Source organism: Tachysurus fulvidraco, chromosome 7, assembly GCF_022655615.1.
Source record: "Tachysurus fulvidraco isolate hzauxx_2018 chromosome 7, HZAU_PFXX_2.0, whole genome shotgun sequence".
Lineage (NCBI taxonomy): Eukaryota > Metazoa > Chordata > Actinopteri > Siluriformes > Bagridae > Tachysurus > Tachysurus fulvidraco.
Genome location: NC_062524.1, coordinates 11,199,072 through 11,213,474, shown reverse-complemented (window position 1 = coordinate 11,213,474; position 14,403 = coordinate 11,199,072). Strand labels below are relative to the sequence as shown.

The 14,403-nt window shown below is 41.9% G+C and overlaps 1 protein-coding gene across 1 annotated transcript in view; it reads left to right on the top strand.

Annotated features, from left to right (window-relative positions):
- rprd2a (regulation of nuclear pre-mRNA domain containing 2a) overlaps positions 1 to 9,490 on the top strand; it is a 23,587-nt gene extending 14,097 nt beyond the window's left edge. Inside the window, exons 2-10 of the mRNA XM_027143884.2 lie at positions 3,620 to 3,749; positions 3,966 to 4,096; positions 4,286 to 4,344; positions 4,457 to 4,583; positions 4,891 to 5,066; positions 5,197 to 5,521; positions 5,604 to 5,834; positions 5,999 to 6,199; positions 6,547 to 9,490. Coding sequence (XP_026999685.1) covers positions 3,620 to 3,749; positions 3,966 to 4,096; positions 4,286 to 4,344; positions 4,457 to 4,583; positions 4,891 to 5,066; positions 5,197 to 5,521; positions 5,604 to 5,834; positions 5,999 to 6,199; positions 6,547 to 8,306 — 3,140 coding nt within the window. The 3' untranslated portion in view covers positions 8,307 to 9,490. The remainder of the gene's footprint in view (positions 1 to 3,619; positions 3,750 to 3,965; positions 4,097 to 4,285; positions 4,345 to 4,456; positions 4,584 to 4,890; positions 5,067 to 5,196; positions 5,522 to 5,603; positions 5,835 to 5,998; positions 6,200 to 6,546) is intronic.
- The last annotated feature ends 4,913 nt before the right edge of the window (positions 9,491 to 14,403 follow it).

The following is a 14,403-nucleotide window of genomic DNA, read 5'->3' as shown; positions in this document are numbered from 1 at the left end:
TGTGTGTGGTGTGTGTGTGTGTGTGTGTGTCTTCTGTGTGTGTGTGTGTGTCGTCTGTGTGTGTGTGTGTGTCTGTGTGTGTGTGTGTGTGTGTCTGTGTCTGTGTGTGAGTATGTGTGTGTGTGTGTGTGTGTGTGGTCTGTGTGTGTGTGTGTGTGTGTGGTCTGTGTGCGAGTGTGTGTGTGTGTGTGTGGTCTGTGTGTGTTTGTGGTCTGTGTGCGAGTGTGTGTGTGTGGTCTGTGTGTGTGTGTGTGTGTGTGTGTGTGTGTGTCTGTGTCTGTGTGTGAGTGTGTGTGTGTGGTCTGTGTGTGTGTGTGTGTGTGTGTGTGTGTGTGTGTGTGTGTGTGTGTGTGTGTGTGTCTGTGTGTGTGTGTGTGTCTGTCTGTGTGTGTGTGTGTGTTCTGTGTGTGTGTGTTCTGTGTGTGTTTGTGTGTGTGTGTTTGTGTGTCTGTGTGTGTGTGTGTGTGGGTCTGTGTGTGTGTGTGTCTGTGGGTCGGTGTGTGTGTGTGTGTGTGTGTGGGTCGGTCTGTGTGTGTGTGTGTGTGTGTGTGTGTCGGTCTGTGTGTGTGTGTGTGTCGGTCTGTGTGTGTGTGTGTCTGTCTGTGTGTGTGTGTGTGTGTGTGTGTGTGTGTGTGGTGTCGGTCTGTGTGTGTGTGTCGGTGTGTGTGTGTGTGTGGGTGTGTGTGTGTGTGCGTGTGAGTGTGTGTGTGGTGTCGTCTGTGTGTGTGGTGTCGTGTGTGTGTGTGTGTGTCGTCTGTGTGTGTGTGTGTGGTCGTCTGTGGGTGTGTGTGTGTGTGTGTGTGTGTGTGTGTGTGTGTGTGTGTGTGTGTGTCGGTCTGTGTGTGTGTGTGTGTGTGTGTGTGTGTGTGTGTGGGTCGGTCTGTCGGTGTGTGTGTGTGTGTGGGGGTCGGTCTGTGTGTGTGTGTGGGTCGGTCTGTGTGTGTGGGGGGTCGGTGTGTGGGGGGGTGTGTGTGTGTGGGTCGGTCTGTGTGTGTGTGGGTCGGTCTGTGTGTGTGGGTCGGTCTGTGTGTGTGTGGGTCGGTCTGTGTGTGTGTGTGTGGGTCGGTCTGTGTGTGTGTGTGTGTGTGGGTCGGTCTGTGTGTGTGTGTGTGGGTCGGTCTGTGTGTGTGTGTGTGGGTCGGTCTGTGTGTGTGGGTCGGTCTGTGTGTGTGTGTGTGTGGGTCGGTCTGTGTGTGTGTGTGTGTGTGTGTGTGTGTGTGTCGGTCTGTGTGTGTGTGTCGGTGTGTGTGTGTGTGTGTCAGTCGGTGTGTGTGTGTGTGTCGGTCTGTGTGTGTGTGTGTGTGTGTGTCGGTCGGTGTGTGTGTGTGTGTGTGTCGGTCGGTGTGTGTGGGTCGGTCTGTGTGTGTGGGTCTGCCAAATGCTGTAATTGTGTGTGTAGGTCGATGAGTGTGTGTGGGTCGGTCGGTTTGTGTTTGTCTGTGTGTGGGTTGGTCAGTTGGTGTCTGTGTGTGTATGTGGGACAGTGTGTGTGTGTGTGTGTGTGTGTGTGTGTGTGTGTGTGTGGGACGGCATTTTTTTAAGCCTTGTGTTTTGTATTTTGAAATTGTTTGTCTCTTTTTGCCTTTTTTACTCATTTAAAGAGCTGTAAATCTCTCACCACTGTGTGATACCTGAATCAGTGTGTTTCCAAGCAGGATTTTTGTTAATCCCTCACCAGCGAGTGTCGAATTGATTTTGTGTCAAAATTCAACTTTGAAAATGAATTGTGTGAATGAATGCGTTTTGTTCTCAGTTTGTCATACGATGTCTATTAAACGAGACTTTAATCACCTGTATATCTTGTGTACATCTGGGGGAAACGCGAGATCCACTAGAAGTGTAATGTAACGTTAAATTCGCACTGAAATGATTTGTGGTGTTCATGCATGACTGTTAAACACGTTGCTGAATCCCGTCTCTAAAGCCGTCCTCTTGATTGCTGTCATGAGCTACACCTCAAATGAACGACTGTGTAATTGGTTGGATTTACTGCCTATAAAATTCACACGCAAACTGTAACAGGCTAGAATGGTGTTTATTTTTGAGGAAGTGATGACACAGACGTTTGCTGCACTTACGCTATCTTGTTATTCATTGTAGCTGCATCTTGGCTTCAAACACTGCCATATTGTGTTTCCTGGCAGACAGACGTCACGTCATCAACAGCAAAGTTTCTATAGATAGCAACACTACAGTATCTGCCCGGTTTACCACAGGTATTAAATGTACTAGCGTGGTGCTCAGGTCTTAGTATATTTTAGTCATATCTCAGTATATATTATTACATTTTTTTATTATTATTAAAATGATGAAATATGGCTTTGTACCCTTTCCTGGACAATTATGATCTGTCCAGAATCAGTAAAAAGTCTCGGTTCTTGTTGATCAAAAGCAGCTTCCCTGTATGCCATGTTTCCAAATCAAACTCTACTGCTATTTCACATACAGAAATGTTAAACACACTGACAAGCTTTGTTTAGACTTTACACTGTTATGATAGTCGTCATGATCTTTATCTTTCGGCAGCTGTAATGCTTCATGAGAGATTTTAACAGGTTAGAGTTAGTGCTTGATCGAATAGTACGAGTGCGATTTGTGTAGTTAAGTAAAATCCAGCCTTGTGAGGTGGCTCCAAGAACACTTTAGTAGTTACATGTCATTGTAACTTCTTCTTCTTCTTCTACCACTTATCCGGGGCCGGGTCGCGGGGGCAGCAGTCTAAGCAGGGATGCCCAGACTTCCCTCTCCCCAGACACTTCCTCCAGCTCTGTGCCAGATTCCGTGTCTGGGGATTGGGTCGCCGAGGCTCCCGCCTTCGACTGCCACCCAATCCACATTGGACCGACCCCTTACGGTTTCTCCTGCAGGTGGTGGGCCCACAAGAGATGTCATTGTAACTGTATGATTTAATTTGAGAGATCTTTATTTATTGTATATTGCAGCTTGAATATTGTTGTGTTATACAGTAAAAGCACTTAAGGGTTGACCGTCTCGCTCAAGCACCAGAGAGCTGGTGATACTGGGATTTTTTTTGTGTATTGTTAGATGCAGAACTGCTGTTCATGCAGATCTCATGGAATAAATACTCAAAATGAACAGTCCTGTTTCCACATAATATAAACTGGTTAGAAAAGTTTGTAAAGCTAAAGGGGAAAATGACTTCTTTCATTTTCTTTCTTTTTTCTTGTGCTGCTTATTTCTTTCTTGTGCTCTTTTTCTTTCTTGCGCTTTTTCTCTTGTGCTCTTTCTTGCACTTTCTTTCTTGCTCTCATTCTTTGTCTTGCTGTCTTGTGCTCTCTTGCTCTCTCTCTTGCCCTCTTTCTCTTTCCTCCCACAAGGGGGCATTACATCCCATGTTAAACACACTCTGTATACATTATAGACTGTCGACAATATTAGAGACTTTTGTGTGTAAAACGTTGTTTGATCACTTTTGGTTTTTATAACGTTATAATTATTGTTAATACTATTAGAACCATGATGTAGAGTGATCTTGGAAGGTGAAAAAGCTCAGGAAACTGTTACCATCAGCTTATAGTTCAGTGACTTGAACAGAAGTGTCCTTAAATTTGTCCTTCACACATGCAAATAAACACACATTTTTCTTTTCCCTTTTCAGCGGACTCTTCTCAAAGGCTCAATCTCTTCTACCTGGCTAATGATGTCATTCAGAATTGCAAGAGGAGAAACGCGATCGTCTACCGCACCACCTTCACTGATGTTTTGCCCGAAGCTATTAAGCTCATCAGGTGAGACTTTCAAGCCCTTTACTTTCTCAAACACTCAACCAGAGCATCTGAAACTTTCTGATGAACTTTTATTGCACCACTTTTTCTGTCATTCTATCATTAGGCTTTCTTTTACAAACGTACCTGTTTTTCCTTATTGTTACAAATATCTAAACATTCCTGGCAAATATTTTTGCTTACACGACTCTCTCTGACTGTCTCTATCTCTTTCTTCAGCACTGTAAAAGACTCTAAGGTGCGGAAATCCGTGGACAGGATCCTGGCCATTTGGGAAGAGAGAAATGTTTACTCGGATGAGTTTATTAACAAGCTTAAAGGTGGTCTTATTCAGCAAGAAGAACCGCCAGGTAACAATATTTCAGCACATGTTCCACAGTTTCTTAAGTCACAGCCCTAAAAGTTTACAACCTGGATGTGGTCTAAATGTTTTTGGCACATGAGGTTTAAACCAGTGACTATATATAAGGGTGGTCATCCTGTCGCATTAATCCTAACAGGCTTAACAGGTCAGCAGACTAATGTGTCTCCACATTTAGTTTCAGCTCCCGTCACCCCAAAAGCTGCACTGAGATCCAAGATAGTTGCTGAGTTTTTGGTGAGATACTTTTCGACTTTGTTGAACATTGTCTGAGAGATGGGAAATAAAAATTCTTCTGTAGCATGTACTTGCTGTCTGATTACTTTTGTCTGATCCTCTTTTTGGGCAGCCGTCAGCGTTTATGGAGCATCTCACCAAGTACAGGAAATCCATGGATGAGATTGAGCTAAGAGAGAAGCAGCTAGCTGCGATGAGAGTGGACGTCTGCAGCACAGTAGCTCTGAAGAAACTCAAAGGTTGCTGCTGCATGCTCATCATAAGAAAAATTTACATGGGAATCGATGCAGATGCATTGTTTATGTAGTCGTATTACCTTTTTGGAGTAGCTTCATGATACTGTCATTTGGATGGTTAGCATGCTTATATACAATATGAAACTAAGTGTAATGGATAAAAATGTAATTCCCCATTCCTATCTATCTATCTATCTATCTATCTATCTATCTGTCTGTCTGTCTGTCTGTCTATCTATCTATCTATCTATCTATCTATCTATCTATCTATCTATCTATCTATCTATCTATCTATCTATCTATCTATTAGATAAAGCAGGCGGTAAGAGGTTTTCTAAAGATTTTGAAGATGGTAGTGCAAAACTGCAGGACTTCGTAGCCTTTCTGGAAGGAGAGGTTAAAAAAGGACCTTCTCTGATGGAGGCTCTGGAGAATGCTGACATTTTCTATGAGATGCAGTACAAAGAGGTCAAGATAGTCACTAATGTAAGTCACGTCGTTTGTCTATTGGGTGCGCATTTAGAATCTTTGTGTTTGGTACAAGGCATCGGTGAGTTCAAGATACATTTTTATTCCATTATATAGCGGACATAAAAATAACCTTGCATTTCTTCAGGCCTATCAGACTTTTGCCAACCGTGTGTTGCATCTCAAGAAGAAATTGGATGCAATCAAAGCTTCTTTACCTGACCAAGATGACTCACCAATCCCTTCCCCCTCTGAGGACGCACCATCACCCACAGGTTCTGAGTCACCCTTCCATGGCTTAACACGCATTGGTACCCCAGACCCAGAGCTAGATGGTCAGGCATTGGAGGAGGACCTGATTGCGCTCTGTGATGCACCTAGTCCACTCTCTTCCCTTGGGGACAGAGACAATCGTGACATAGAGGACATGGAGCTTTCAGATACTGAGGACTTGGTGGAACCAGCCATCATAGGTAATTGTACATACTGTCTTGAATTGTGTACATGTGGAGGATTTATGTAACACAGCTTTCTTTGCTTTTGTTGACCCCACAGTAGAAGAAAGGACAGAGCAACCTGGCCCTGCAAGTGTGTCCAATCAGAGTCTGGCTCTTGGTGTGGCTGAACCATCTCAATCCATTCAGACGGCACCTGAGAATGAAACTACAACACCAGCACCATCCACAAGCCCAACAACAGGGTCCCTTCCCATTAATCTGGCGGGTGTGGATTTGGGCAAAATCAGCTCTATTATTAGCACACTTACAAATGTCATGAAGAACACTGGTAAGATGCATTCTTTTAAGTAGAAATACTGACACACTAAATCTATTTACACAGTCACAACTCAAAACATGATAGTATACAAGAAGAGGAGTATTTATTTTAGTTGTATATGGGTTATGTAGAGCTTTATCAGCAACTTTGCTTATCTTTCTCCCTCTTCCTAGCTACAGTAAGCCCAGCATTTCGCTCTGCCCCCAGTTCATCAAGCACACTTTCTTCAGCAAGTTCAACCCCCACGGTCTCTTCTTCGCCAGTCTTACCTGCATCTAACTCGCTGGCAAAAATACTTTCCCGGGTGGACATCAACCCTGGCACCCTGCTGAACGTCCTGTCTAAAACCCAATCACAAGGGATTGGGCTTCAGGGTATGAATCGGGAGTATTTTTTGAAACAAAAATTATCGTATAAATTAACTAGAGTTGTTAACCAAATATCTACTTGGTGCAAATGAAACTTTTCATGCAGTGAAAACCTTGTTTAACAAAAACCTTGTTTTGAAGCTCACAAAAGCAGCTTCTCCAGTTTGTGGCTCTGTTTGCAGTCATTAATTTGATCTAGTTATTTTGGTAGTTGGTTTTATTTTAAGAGATACAAGAGAATGCTTTTCAATATAATATCCTGCCCAAATCAGATTGGTTGTCTAGTTGAGCTTTGTTGACTATGTTGATTATGATGTTGTTGATTACTTTTTTCTCCATTCTCTCTCATTCAGGACTGTCTTCTTTCTTGAACAGTCAAACTGCAGTAAACTCAAATCCTTCAGGCTCAAATGTGGGCCCATCCTCAGATCCCACTTTTAAAGCCCATGAATCTCCTAATACCAATTCAGTTTCACCTGCACCTACAGTGCTGAGAGGCAATACCCCTCAAAGGGCTGGGACTCTACAGTCTTCTCAATCTCCCAGCACTATTCAGAGCAGGGATCTTCAGAAGGAAGCCGAGGAACACAAAGAGGAATCAGTTGTTTCTGTCAGCTCTACACTGGACTCCAAAATTGACGGATTCCTTCAAGGCAATCCAGGACTGAGAGGCTTAAATATGGGTTTCCCGCCTGTTCTTTCGTGGAATAAAGCTGTTGATAGTCCTTCAGCCAGCACAGAAAACCTTGGGGGAACTCCTGTGAGGGATGAGTCTGGTGCAACACCAACTCAAGATGAGGTCATGGATGAGCCTGCAGTACAACCATTTTTGTATCAAGGAAGACCTCTGCAAACCGCTTCAACAACAGCTGCTTCTGCACCCACAGCGGTCACTGGACTGCCTATGTCCACGTTTCCTACTGACTCCTGGCAATATGGTCCTGGGTCAGTTCATAGTGGTGATCACTACCAGAGAGACTTTACAGTAAAACAAAGTTTCCAAAGTTCCGGAATGCCTCTTAGTGAAAGAGGGCGTCCTCAGAATGTCGAGTCTTTGTTGCCAATATCAATGGCAGACAAGAATCAGAGCTTCAATAAAAACAATGAGACCCTGAAGGGAATTGGTCTAGGGACACCGTTCTCTAGTAATGGAGCAGACAATGCTAGCGATGGCTGGTATTGTGATACACGTGGACATGATCAAAAGCAGCGTGTTGGTAGCAACTCTGAATCATATAAAGGAAAGCAGCAGCAGTCTGAAGATCACGTACATGATACCAACCCTCCTAATTTCTTCAACACTCCATTACCACCCCCTCCACCAATCCCTCAGCTTCCACCTCCACCTCAAGACTTTCTCCCTCCAGTGGTAGGTCAAAGAGTCAAAGATCCTTCTGACCTGACCAGTATCACAGACAACGTACAGACTGGTGGTGATGTCGCACCCTATCGCTTAAATTCTGTTTCTCATGATGATTACGATGAGCGTCTCAATCGGATCCCAGCCAAGGAGATTTTCCGTCCTCATCTGAATACCCAAGGGCCACGGCATTGTGCAACTGCTCCACATCCTGTTCGCCTGGGCCCACCGAATGGCCCTATGGACTTTAATCATCGTCCTAGAGTCCCTATTCACAATCAGCTTCACCCTTGTATGGCTCGTCCAAGTGCCCCATCTACTGTAAGGAGGTACCATGAGGCTCTTAGTCCCTCACATGCTCCATCTGATGATGCCTATTTGGACCCACACTGTGATGCTCCCCCTCGCAGCCCTTCTCCTCCTCCTTACAATGTTGAGCACCCTGTCTCACCTCATACTCCCACGTTTTATCCAGAAGAAAGAGCCATTATGCCAATGCACCATCCAGAACCTAGATTACGTCCCCGATTCGAGCACAGGACTCCTCCGCCACATCACTATCGCCCTCCACGGCCTGGTCACTTCCCACCACAGAGACCTCTTCGTCGTCCTCCACCGCCACATCATGTCCCTCATCCCAATGAGCCACCATTCCAGAGAGGGAAGAGACATGGCCCTCCTTTTGGAGCTCCTTCAAGACCTCCAGGTCCATTTTATCCTCCAAAAAGACCTTTCCTGCCACCGAGGTACTGAACTGTTAGCACATCTAAACAGTAGAGTACAGGATTAACGTGCTGACATCCACATAATGCCAATCTTTGACCGGGCTTCATAAGATTAGACTCTGACAGTCAGTACATGTAGAACGAACACAGACCTCGTGCAGCTTGAGGACCTGTGCTCTCTGAGCGGCGATCTCTACATGGACTGTGAAGGGGTGTGGCTGTGTCTTCACGTAACAAGAGCAAGAGAGTGGGGGACAAAAAAGATGACTGAAGTAGAAGAGAATCACTACAGGGATCTGGAAGGGAAGATGGATCATGCAAGTGGAGCAGCCATGAAATTGCAAGATAAAGAGAAAATGAGGTGGTTATACTTTTATTTGATTGCTCTTTACCATTTATTTTTTTATTCACAGTTCTAAGGCAACGTTCAGAATTTGATTCTAGTCATCCATCCTTCCTTCCTTTAAAAAGTGTGTGTTTGTGAGTGCGCTTGTGTTTGAGTGTATGCCGGTCTTAGGGTCTGTGCCCTAAACAGTCTAAACCAGAGGTGACCAGCTCCTGGTCCTAGAGGGCAGTTTTTCCTGCGTACACTGTTCCATCTGATTCATTTCATCACTTAACTTGCATGGAACAAGTAGGCAGGGAAATTGTAAACTGTCCTTATATTTAAAGATCTCCAGGGAGGAAAGTGTGCAGTGCTGGTTTAAACTATTGGCATTAAAAAAAAAAAATTAACTGATTTCCTTCGTCATTAGCTCATGTACGATTTGTGCGCAAATTAAACCTGGATGTACAGATGCCTTCCGTAGACATTTTTATACCTGGGTAACAGGCAAGATGTAATCAGTTGTGTCTCAAGCTAAACCTTCTGAGATTTGACTTGTGTTCCATGTTCATCGTTTGAGCTCCTCACCTACCGTTATTCAAGTTTTGGGATTACATTTTAAGGAGAGTTCAGGAAATATTAAGTGAGCCAGGATTGTGTCATTTTGTGTGTGTGTGTTTTGTTAGGGGATTAATTTGGTGGGAGGGATGTTAAAAGAATAATTTTTCTACACTGACTGAAGATGCGGAAGAAAAGAAGTTATTCTGTCATGGGGCCTCAATCAACATTTTCCTCTCCTCCAGTTCCTTACGAGTCCTCACTGTACTGACTTAAATAAAAGTGTTTGGAAAATAAAAACCTCCATGGGAGAGTGCGCTGTTTCTCAACCATGGTGTGTCTGAGTCATTTCATCTTCGTTATACATCAGAGACTGCTTTCTCTAGTTTGCACACATTTTTTTCCTGTCTACAGTAGTTTTCTTGGGTCGTGAAACTACAAGCTCGTAACTATGACTGTGCAGTGTGCTAAAAACACAATGACGTGTTCACTTTAAATGAAAAAAACAAAAACAAACTTGGAGCACAGCCATTAAAACAAAATTTACTCGCTCCAGCATGAAGCATAATTTGGATTACAGCATCAGCATCTCTTCATTTACAGCTGGTGGAATTTAAAGGTTTTTCATATATTTGAATAAAGAAGTCATTAGTATTGTTTAATCAAATTTTTACGTTTGTGTGTATATATAGCATGCTGTAAGCATTAGTTGTTGAAAGTTGAACAAAGGGTCAGTAGTTATTATTGATGGTGTCTGGCAGTCTACACTGAAAACAGCATGCTTTTCATAAAAAGAACCAGGGATAAGAACTAGGGATGCAAACATGCCTCATAAATTTGTTAAACAAAATTCTTATGAATGTGTTAACAAATATTTTTGAGACTATCTGACACTCAACCTCCAAACATGATCACAAAGTTGACCCATTTGAGTAGTGTCAGGAAGTTCAGCCCTTTTATTCAAGACGAGCAAAAGGCTTTTTACTTTACGCATTTTTAAAGCTTTAACCACCCTTAAGGCAACTTTTTGATGAGTCTGTTAAAGTTCTTACGTTTACTGCATTTTGGCAGATGTTCTTATCCAGAGTGACATATTTTATACAACTGAGCAATTTAGGATTGAGGGCTTTGCTCAGGGGCCCAACGATGGCAACTTGGTGGATCTTGCATTCAAACTCTCAGCCTTCCAATTGGTGGTCCAACACCTTAATCTCTACACTACCGCATCCCCCACACCACGTTCTTTAGTGGAGTATTTATACTCGGTGCATCTTTTAGCTCTTAACATTAACTTAAATTTTAACCCACTTCAAACACTGATTTATGGCATTTTTTTGAATAACCTTGGGTGTTTATTAAAGTCCTCTGAGCTGCCTCTAAAAAATATCTGGATGTACAGATCTTTGATTTTAAGTTTTGATCCAGATTCTCTATCAGCACTTTAATATCATCTTTAAACTCTGTTAGCTCACATGTAGATCTCTGCATAACGTTTGGAAATCAGCAATTCCTAAAATGTGTTAGTTGAGGTGATCATCTTATCTGTCATCGTTAACACTTGAAAAGCTTATTTCAGCACAAAGAAATAGTAATGCCAGAGGCAGAGCGAGGTCTTGAACCAGCTGCCTGACAGAATCCCAATCAAACCATGCCGTTTTTCAGAGTTTTGAGGGTCAGGCAATATAGTTACAGTTACAGCTATATAGTTACAGAGTTTTGAGGGTCAGGAGATATATATGTATATACGTGTGTGTGTTTGGATAAATATGTATCTAAACATATTTTATTTACTTATTTTGGTTTTCTCAGCTTTAACCAATTATCTTTGTGTTGATTCAGCTTTTTAAACACTGACCATGTTTGCAGACGAAGTTCGTTTTAGTTGTGATCTTAAAAGCAGAGCCAAAAACAGAAAAATGAAAGAAAAAAAAAAACAGATGGAAAATTTCCACTTGTGACAGCAGTCTTGTCCAGTGATAAACATTTTGGTCAGTTATGCAATTAATCAGCAGAAGAGTTCCAAACTCTGAGACTTGCAGCCTCTTTTTGTCTTATTTAGTTACCGTGTAAATAAATATTAAAGATATCACACTGATTGTGTTTTTCCTGCTAATGTGAGCGTACGTGCTATTTCGTGTGTACATTTCGTTCGTTATTCTCTCGCAATGATTTCGCGTAGGAGTTTTTGTTTCTGTCCTTTCTCTGCTAGATCCTCGACTTCAAGTGTTTCGGACTCGGTGGAACAAATGGCATTAATATAAGCTGAAGTGTTGAATGAGTTTACAGTCGTGATGGTGAACGAAATAGAGAGACTGAAATGTCGAGGCCGATGCTTGTTTTGGGACAAATGTTTTCAGAATGTTGGAAAGTTTAATAAATCTTTACAGCGATCAACAGCAAACAGAACAACAGACAGCTTTTCAAACATGTCAAACTAAAGGGACTATCTTTTTGTGTGGCAGGTTTTTTCTTCTTCTTTGTAGTACAACCTGTTGAGAAAACGGCTAAAGTAAGCGCTCTGTTTTCACCCCACTTTCTCAGCTGTACTACTCTAATTCTTTTTAAACGTCACAAATTCTAATACTAATAGTGGTTTCTGTATCATTTCTTTTAAGCTTTAAGAAACAACTCAGGCACTTGTGTGATAGTTTTAAATTTGAAATAATGTTTTTAAAAAAAATTGGAATATTTCTTTTTAGTATAACATACATCGTGTTAAAGGTGGAAATTTCAGTAGGCCTCATTTTCTGATTCGTGAATAGTTTTAGCGTTAGCATTAGCTTCCGTCGTTTATATAGGAAGTAAACCGTAAAATAACGGAGCCCTGTTATGTCTAGTACAAAAGGCAGAGACTGGCCTGAAAGAGCTTGAAACGAGGCTCGAGTCAGTCGAGTACAAGCAGCCAAGCGAAAGGGGGATTATTTCTACCTTGTTTGTTTGCATTGAAGAACCTCGTGGAGCACTGTGTTATAAACCTACACCAATTGATAACTAATTTTTTAGGGTACTATACTAAATAGTGTAATATTGTATAAGTCATGCATAAGAAGTAGTCAAATTGATTATTTTATTAGTCCTAGTTAAAAGATTCTAGCTGGGCTAAAAAGGTTTTTTTTTTTTTTTTTAAATATGACTTAAGGCCTCTTTGTCTCTCTATAAAACATTGTTTCTCTTCAGAAATTATCACAACAGTGAAGAAGTAAAAACTGTGGAGGGAAAAAGACTGATTAAAATGAATAGAGGGGAATTTGGTACAAGATGGATAATTATATCACAGCTGTTTTGTGTGTTTATTGGAAGTGTTCTGGCTTTGTGCTGTGGGATGTACAAGCTACTTGGATGTTATAGATGTGATTCTGCCAGAGCTGGTATGATGGACAGAACCACAGGAAACCTTCAGGAGACTGTGTAAAACTTGCAGGTGTAAGGTTTTAGGGGAACTTGGCTGCCCCTAAGCAATTCACAAAGATAATGTGTTGTGCTGCAAAAATGTTGTTTACATGCTAACAACACTGCTACATTTGCTCATGTATCAGTTTGTGTATGCTGTTTGAAACGCCGTTAAATATTTGTGCCTGTTAGGATGGTATTTTGGACTCCAGGGTGAAGTTGCTGGTCTGTCTGAGCTCGGTCTGGTCTGTCACGGCCTTTTGTTCAGTGCCGAAGGAGCTAAAAGACTAGACGAAACATCGTTCCCATGATCGCTTCCTGTGAGTGTGGGTGTTTGTGTGTGGGTGTTTTTATTACTCGCTTTTATTATGCAGTGAGGTCTGTTTTGTGATTTCTGTACTCTCTCTCACTCTCTTCGTTTGGCTCTCCGTGAAGCCGTGCTTCTGTTCCATGGTGATGTCTGTATCAGAAAACAAAACAACAACAAAAAAACCTAAGGGTTTACCTGAGTTTTCTATTTGTTTATCACCATCTTCAGATTGTAATCCTGGAGTCTGCAGAGAGCTTTCCGCACACAATTTCATTGCTCCTGCTCTTCTGCCCTTCTGATCCCAGGGTTAGACAGAGATTATGCTTTTGACTCCAGAGCTTTTCTTCTTAAATGACTTCTCCCAACTGTCACTGTCTTCACTTTATATCACATTTTGTCCTAAAGGTTTTCATCTCTTGTTACTGATCATTTAAATAAACTTCCATAAAAGTGTTAAACTTCTATTATGGAATTCACAAAACACTTCTTTCTCTTTTTCTGCAGGGTAACGTGAGCTGCCCAAAAGTCTGTAGTAGAAACATGGTGTTTGTGTCACCATGATGAAGGTTATGTTCTCTACACAACGTGTGTCCTTACGGTTGCTAACTCGGTACAGAGGAAAAGGTCACATCACTGATTCGGTTAATAAACACGCAGCAATGTGAATTTCATTATGGAAGCTGTCTGCTTGTTTCAGGTTTGCTCATGGCTGCTTTCCAGCGCTGCTTTTAAGACGCCCGTGTCGACTTTGCCTCATCCGTTCCCCTTGGAGGTATCCGTGTCGCTATTGTAACTCTGATCACCTCAGTTCATGTAATGTTTGTTAGATCAGCTGCTGAAGGCCGGAGATCCAACATGACTAAACTTTAGGGCCCAAGCAAAACTCAAGGCTTTGATAGCTCTTAGTTTTCTTTTTAAAGCCACAAAAAAAGGTAGTAAGTCGTTAAACCCGAATGTTTTATGTGTACGATACCTCTAAATACAGAGACATGCAACCCCTCACTTGCTTTACTCAGCTCTTAATTCTGATACAAATGCTGATTACCCATAAACCCATGGTGCTGTATGTGTCATACAGGTAAAACATTAGCCTCCATCGTCTACACCGGGGGGAGCGAGGTAGAGGGAAGGAACTGACTGGTGACCAAATTTGGAAGTAACTGTAGTCTAAAAATCTGTACGGTTATTGAAAACACAGCCTTGGTAATAAAATCTGTCTGTTATTAGAATATATATGTTTTTTTTTTTTCAACAATTCCAGTTCCATAAACTGCAAGGATTTCTTAAAACAGTCCTAAAGGATTTTAAATTTATAGCATTTCTGGCTACACAAATATGTGAATTTTCTTTTCTTTCTTTTTTTTTAATAATTGTTGAGTAATTCCATAAACTGGAAGAATTTCTCATAATAGTCCTAACGGATTGTGCTGTCCTCTGTGTAAATAAACTGCATGCATTTATAGCTACTAGAACACGTGAATTAAATTACTTTTCTTTTTTTTCCTTTTTTTTTTGTCTAGAATGACCTGTTACCTTAGGAAC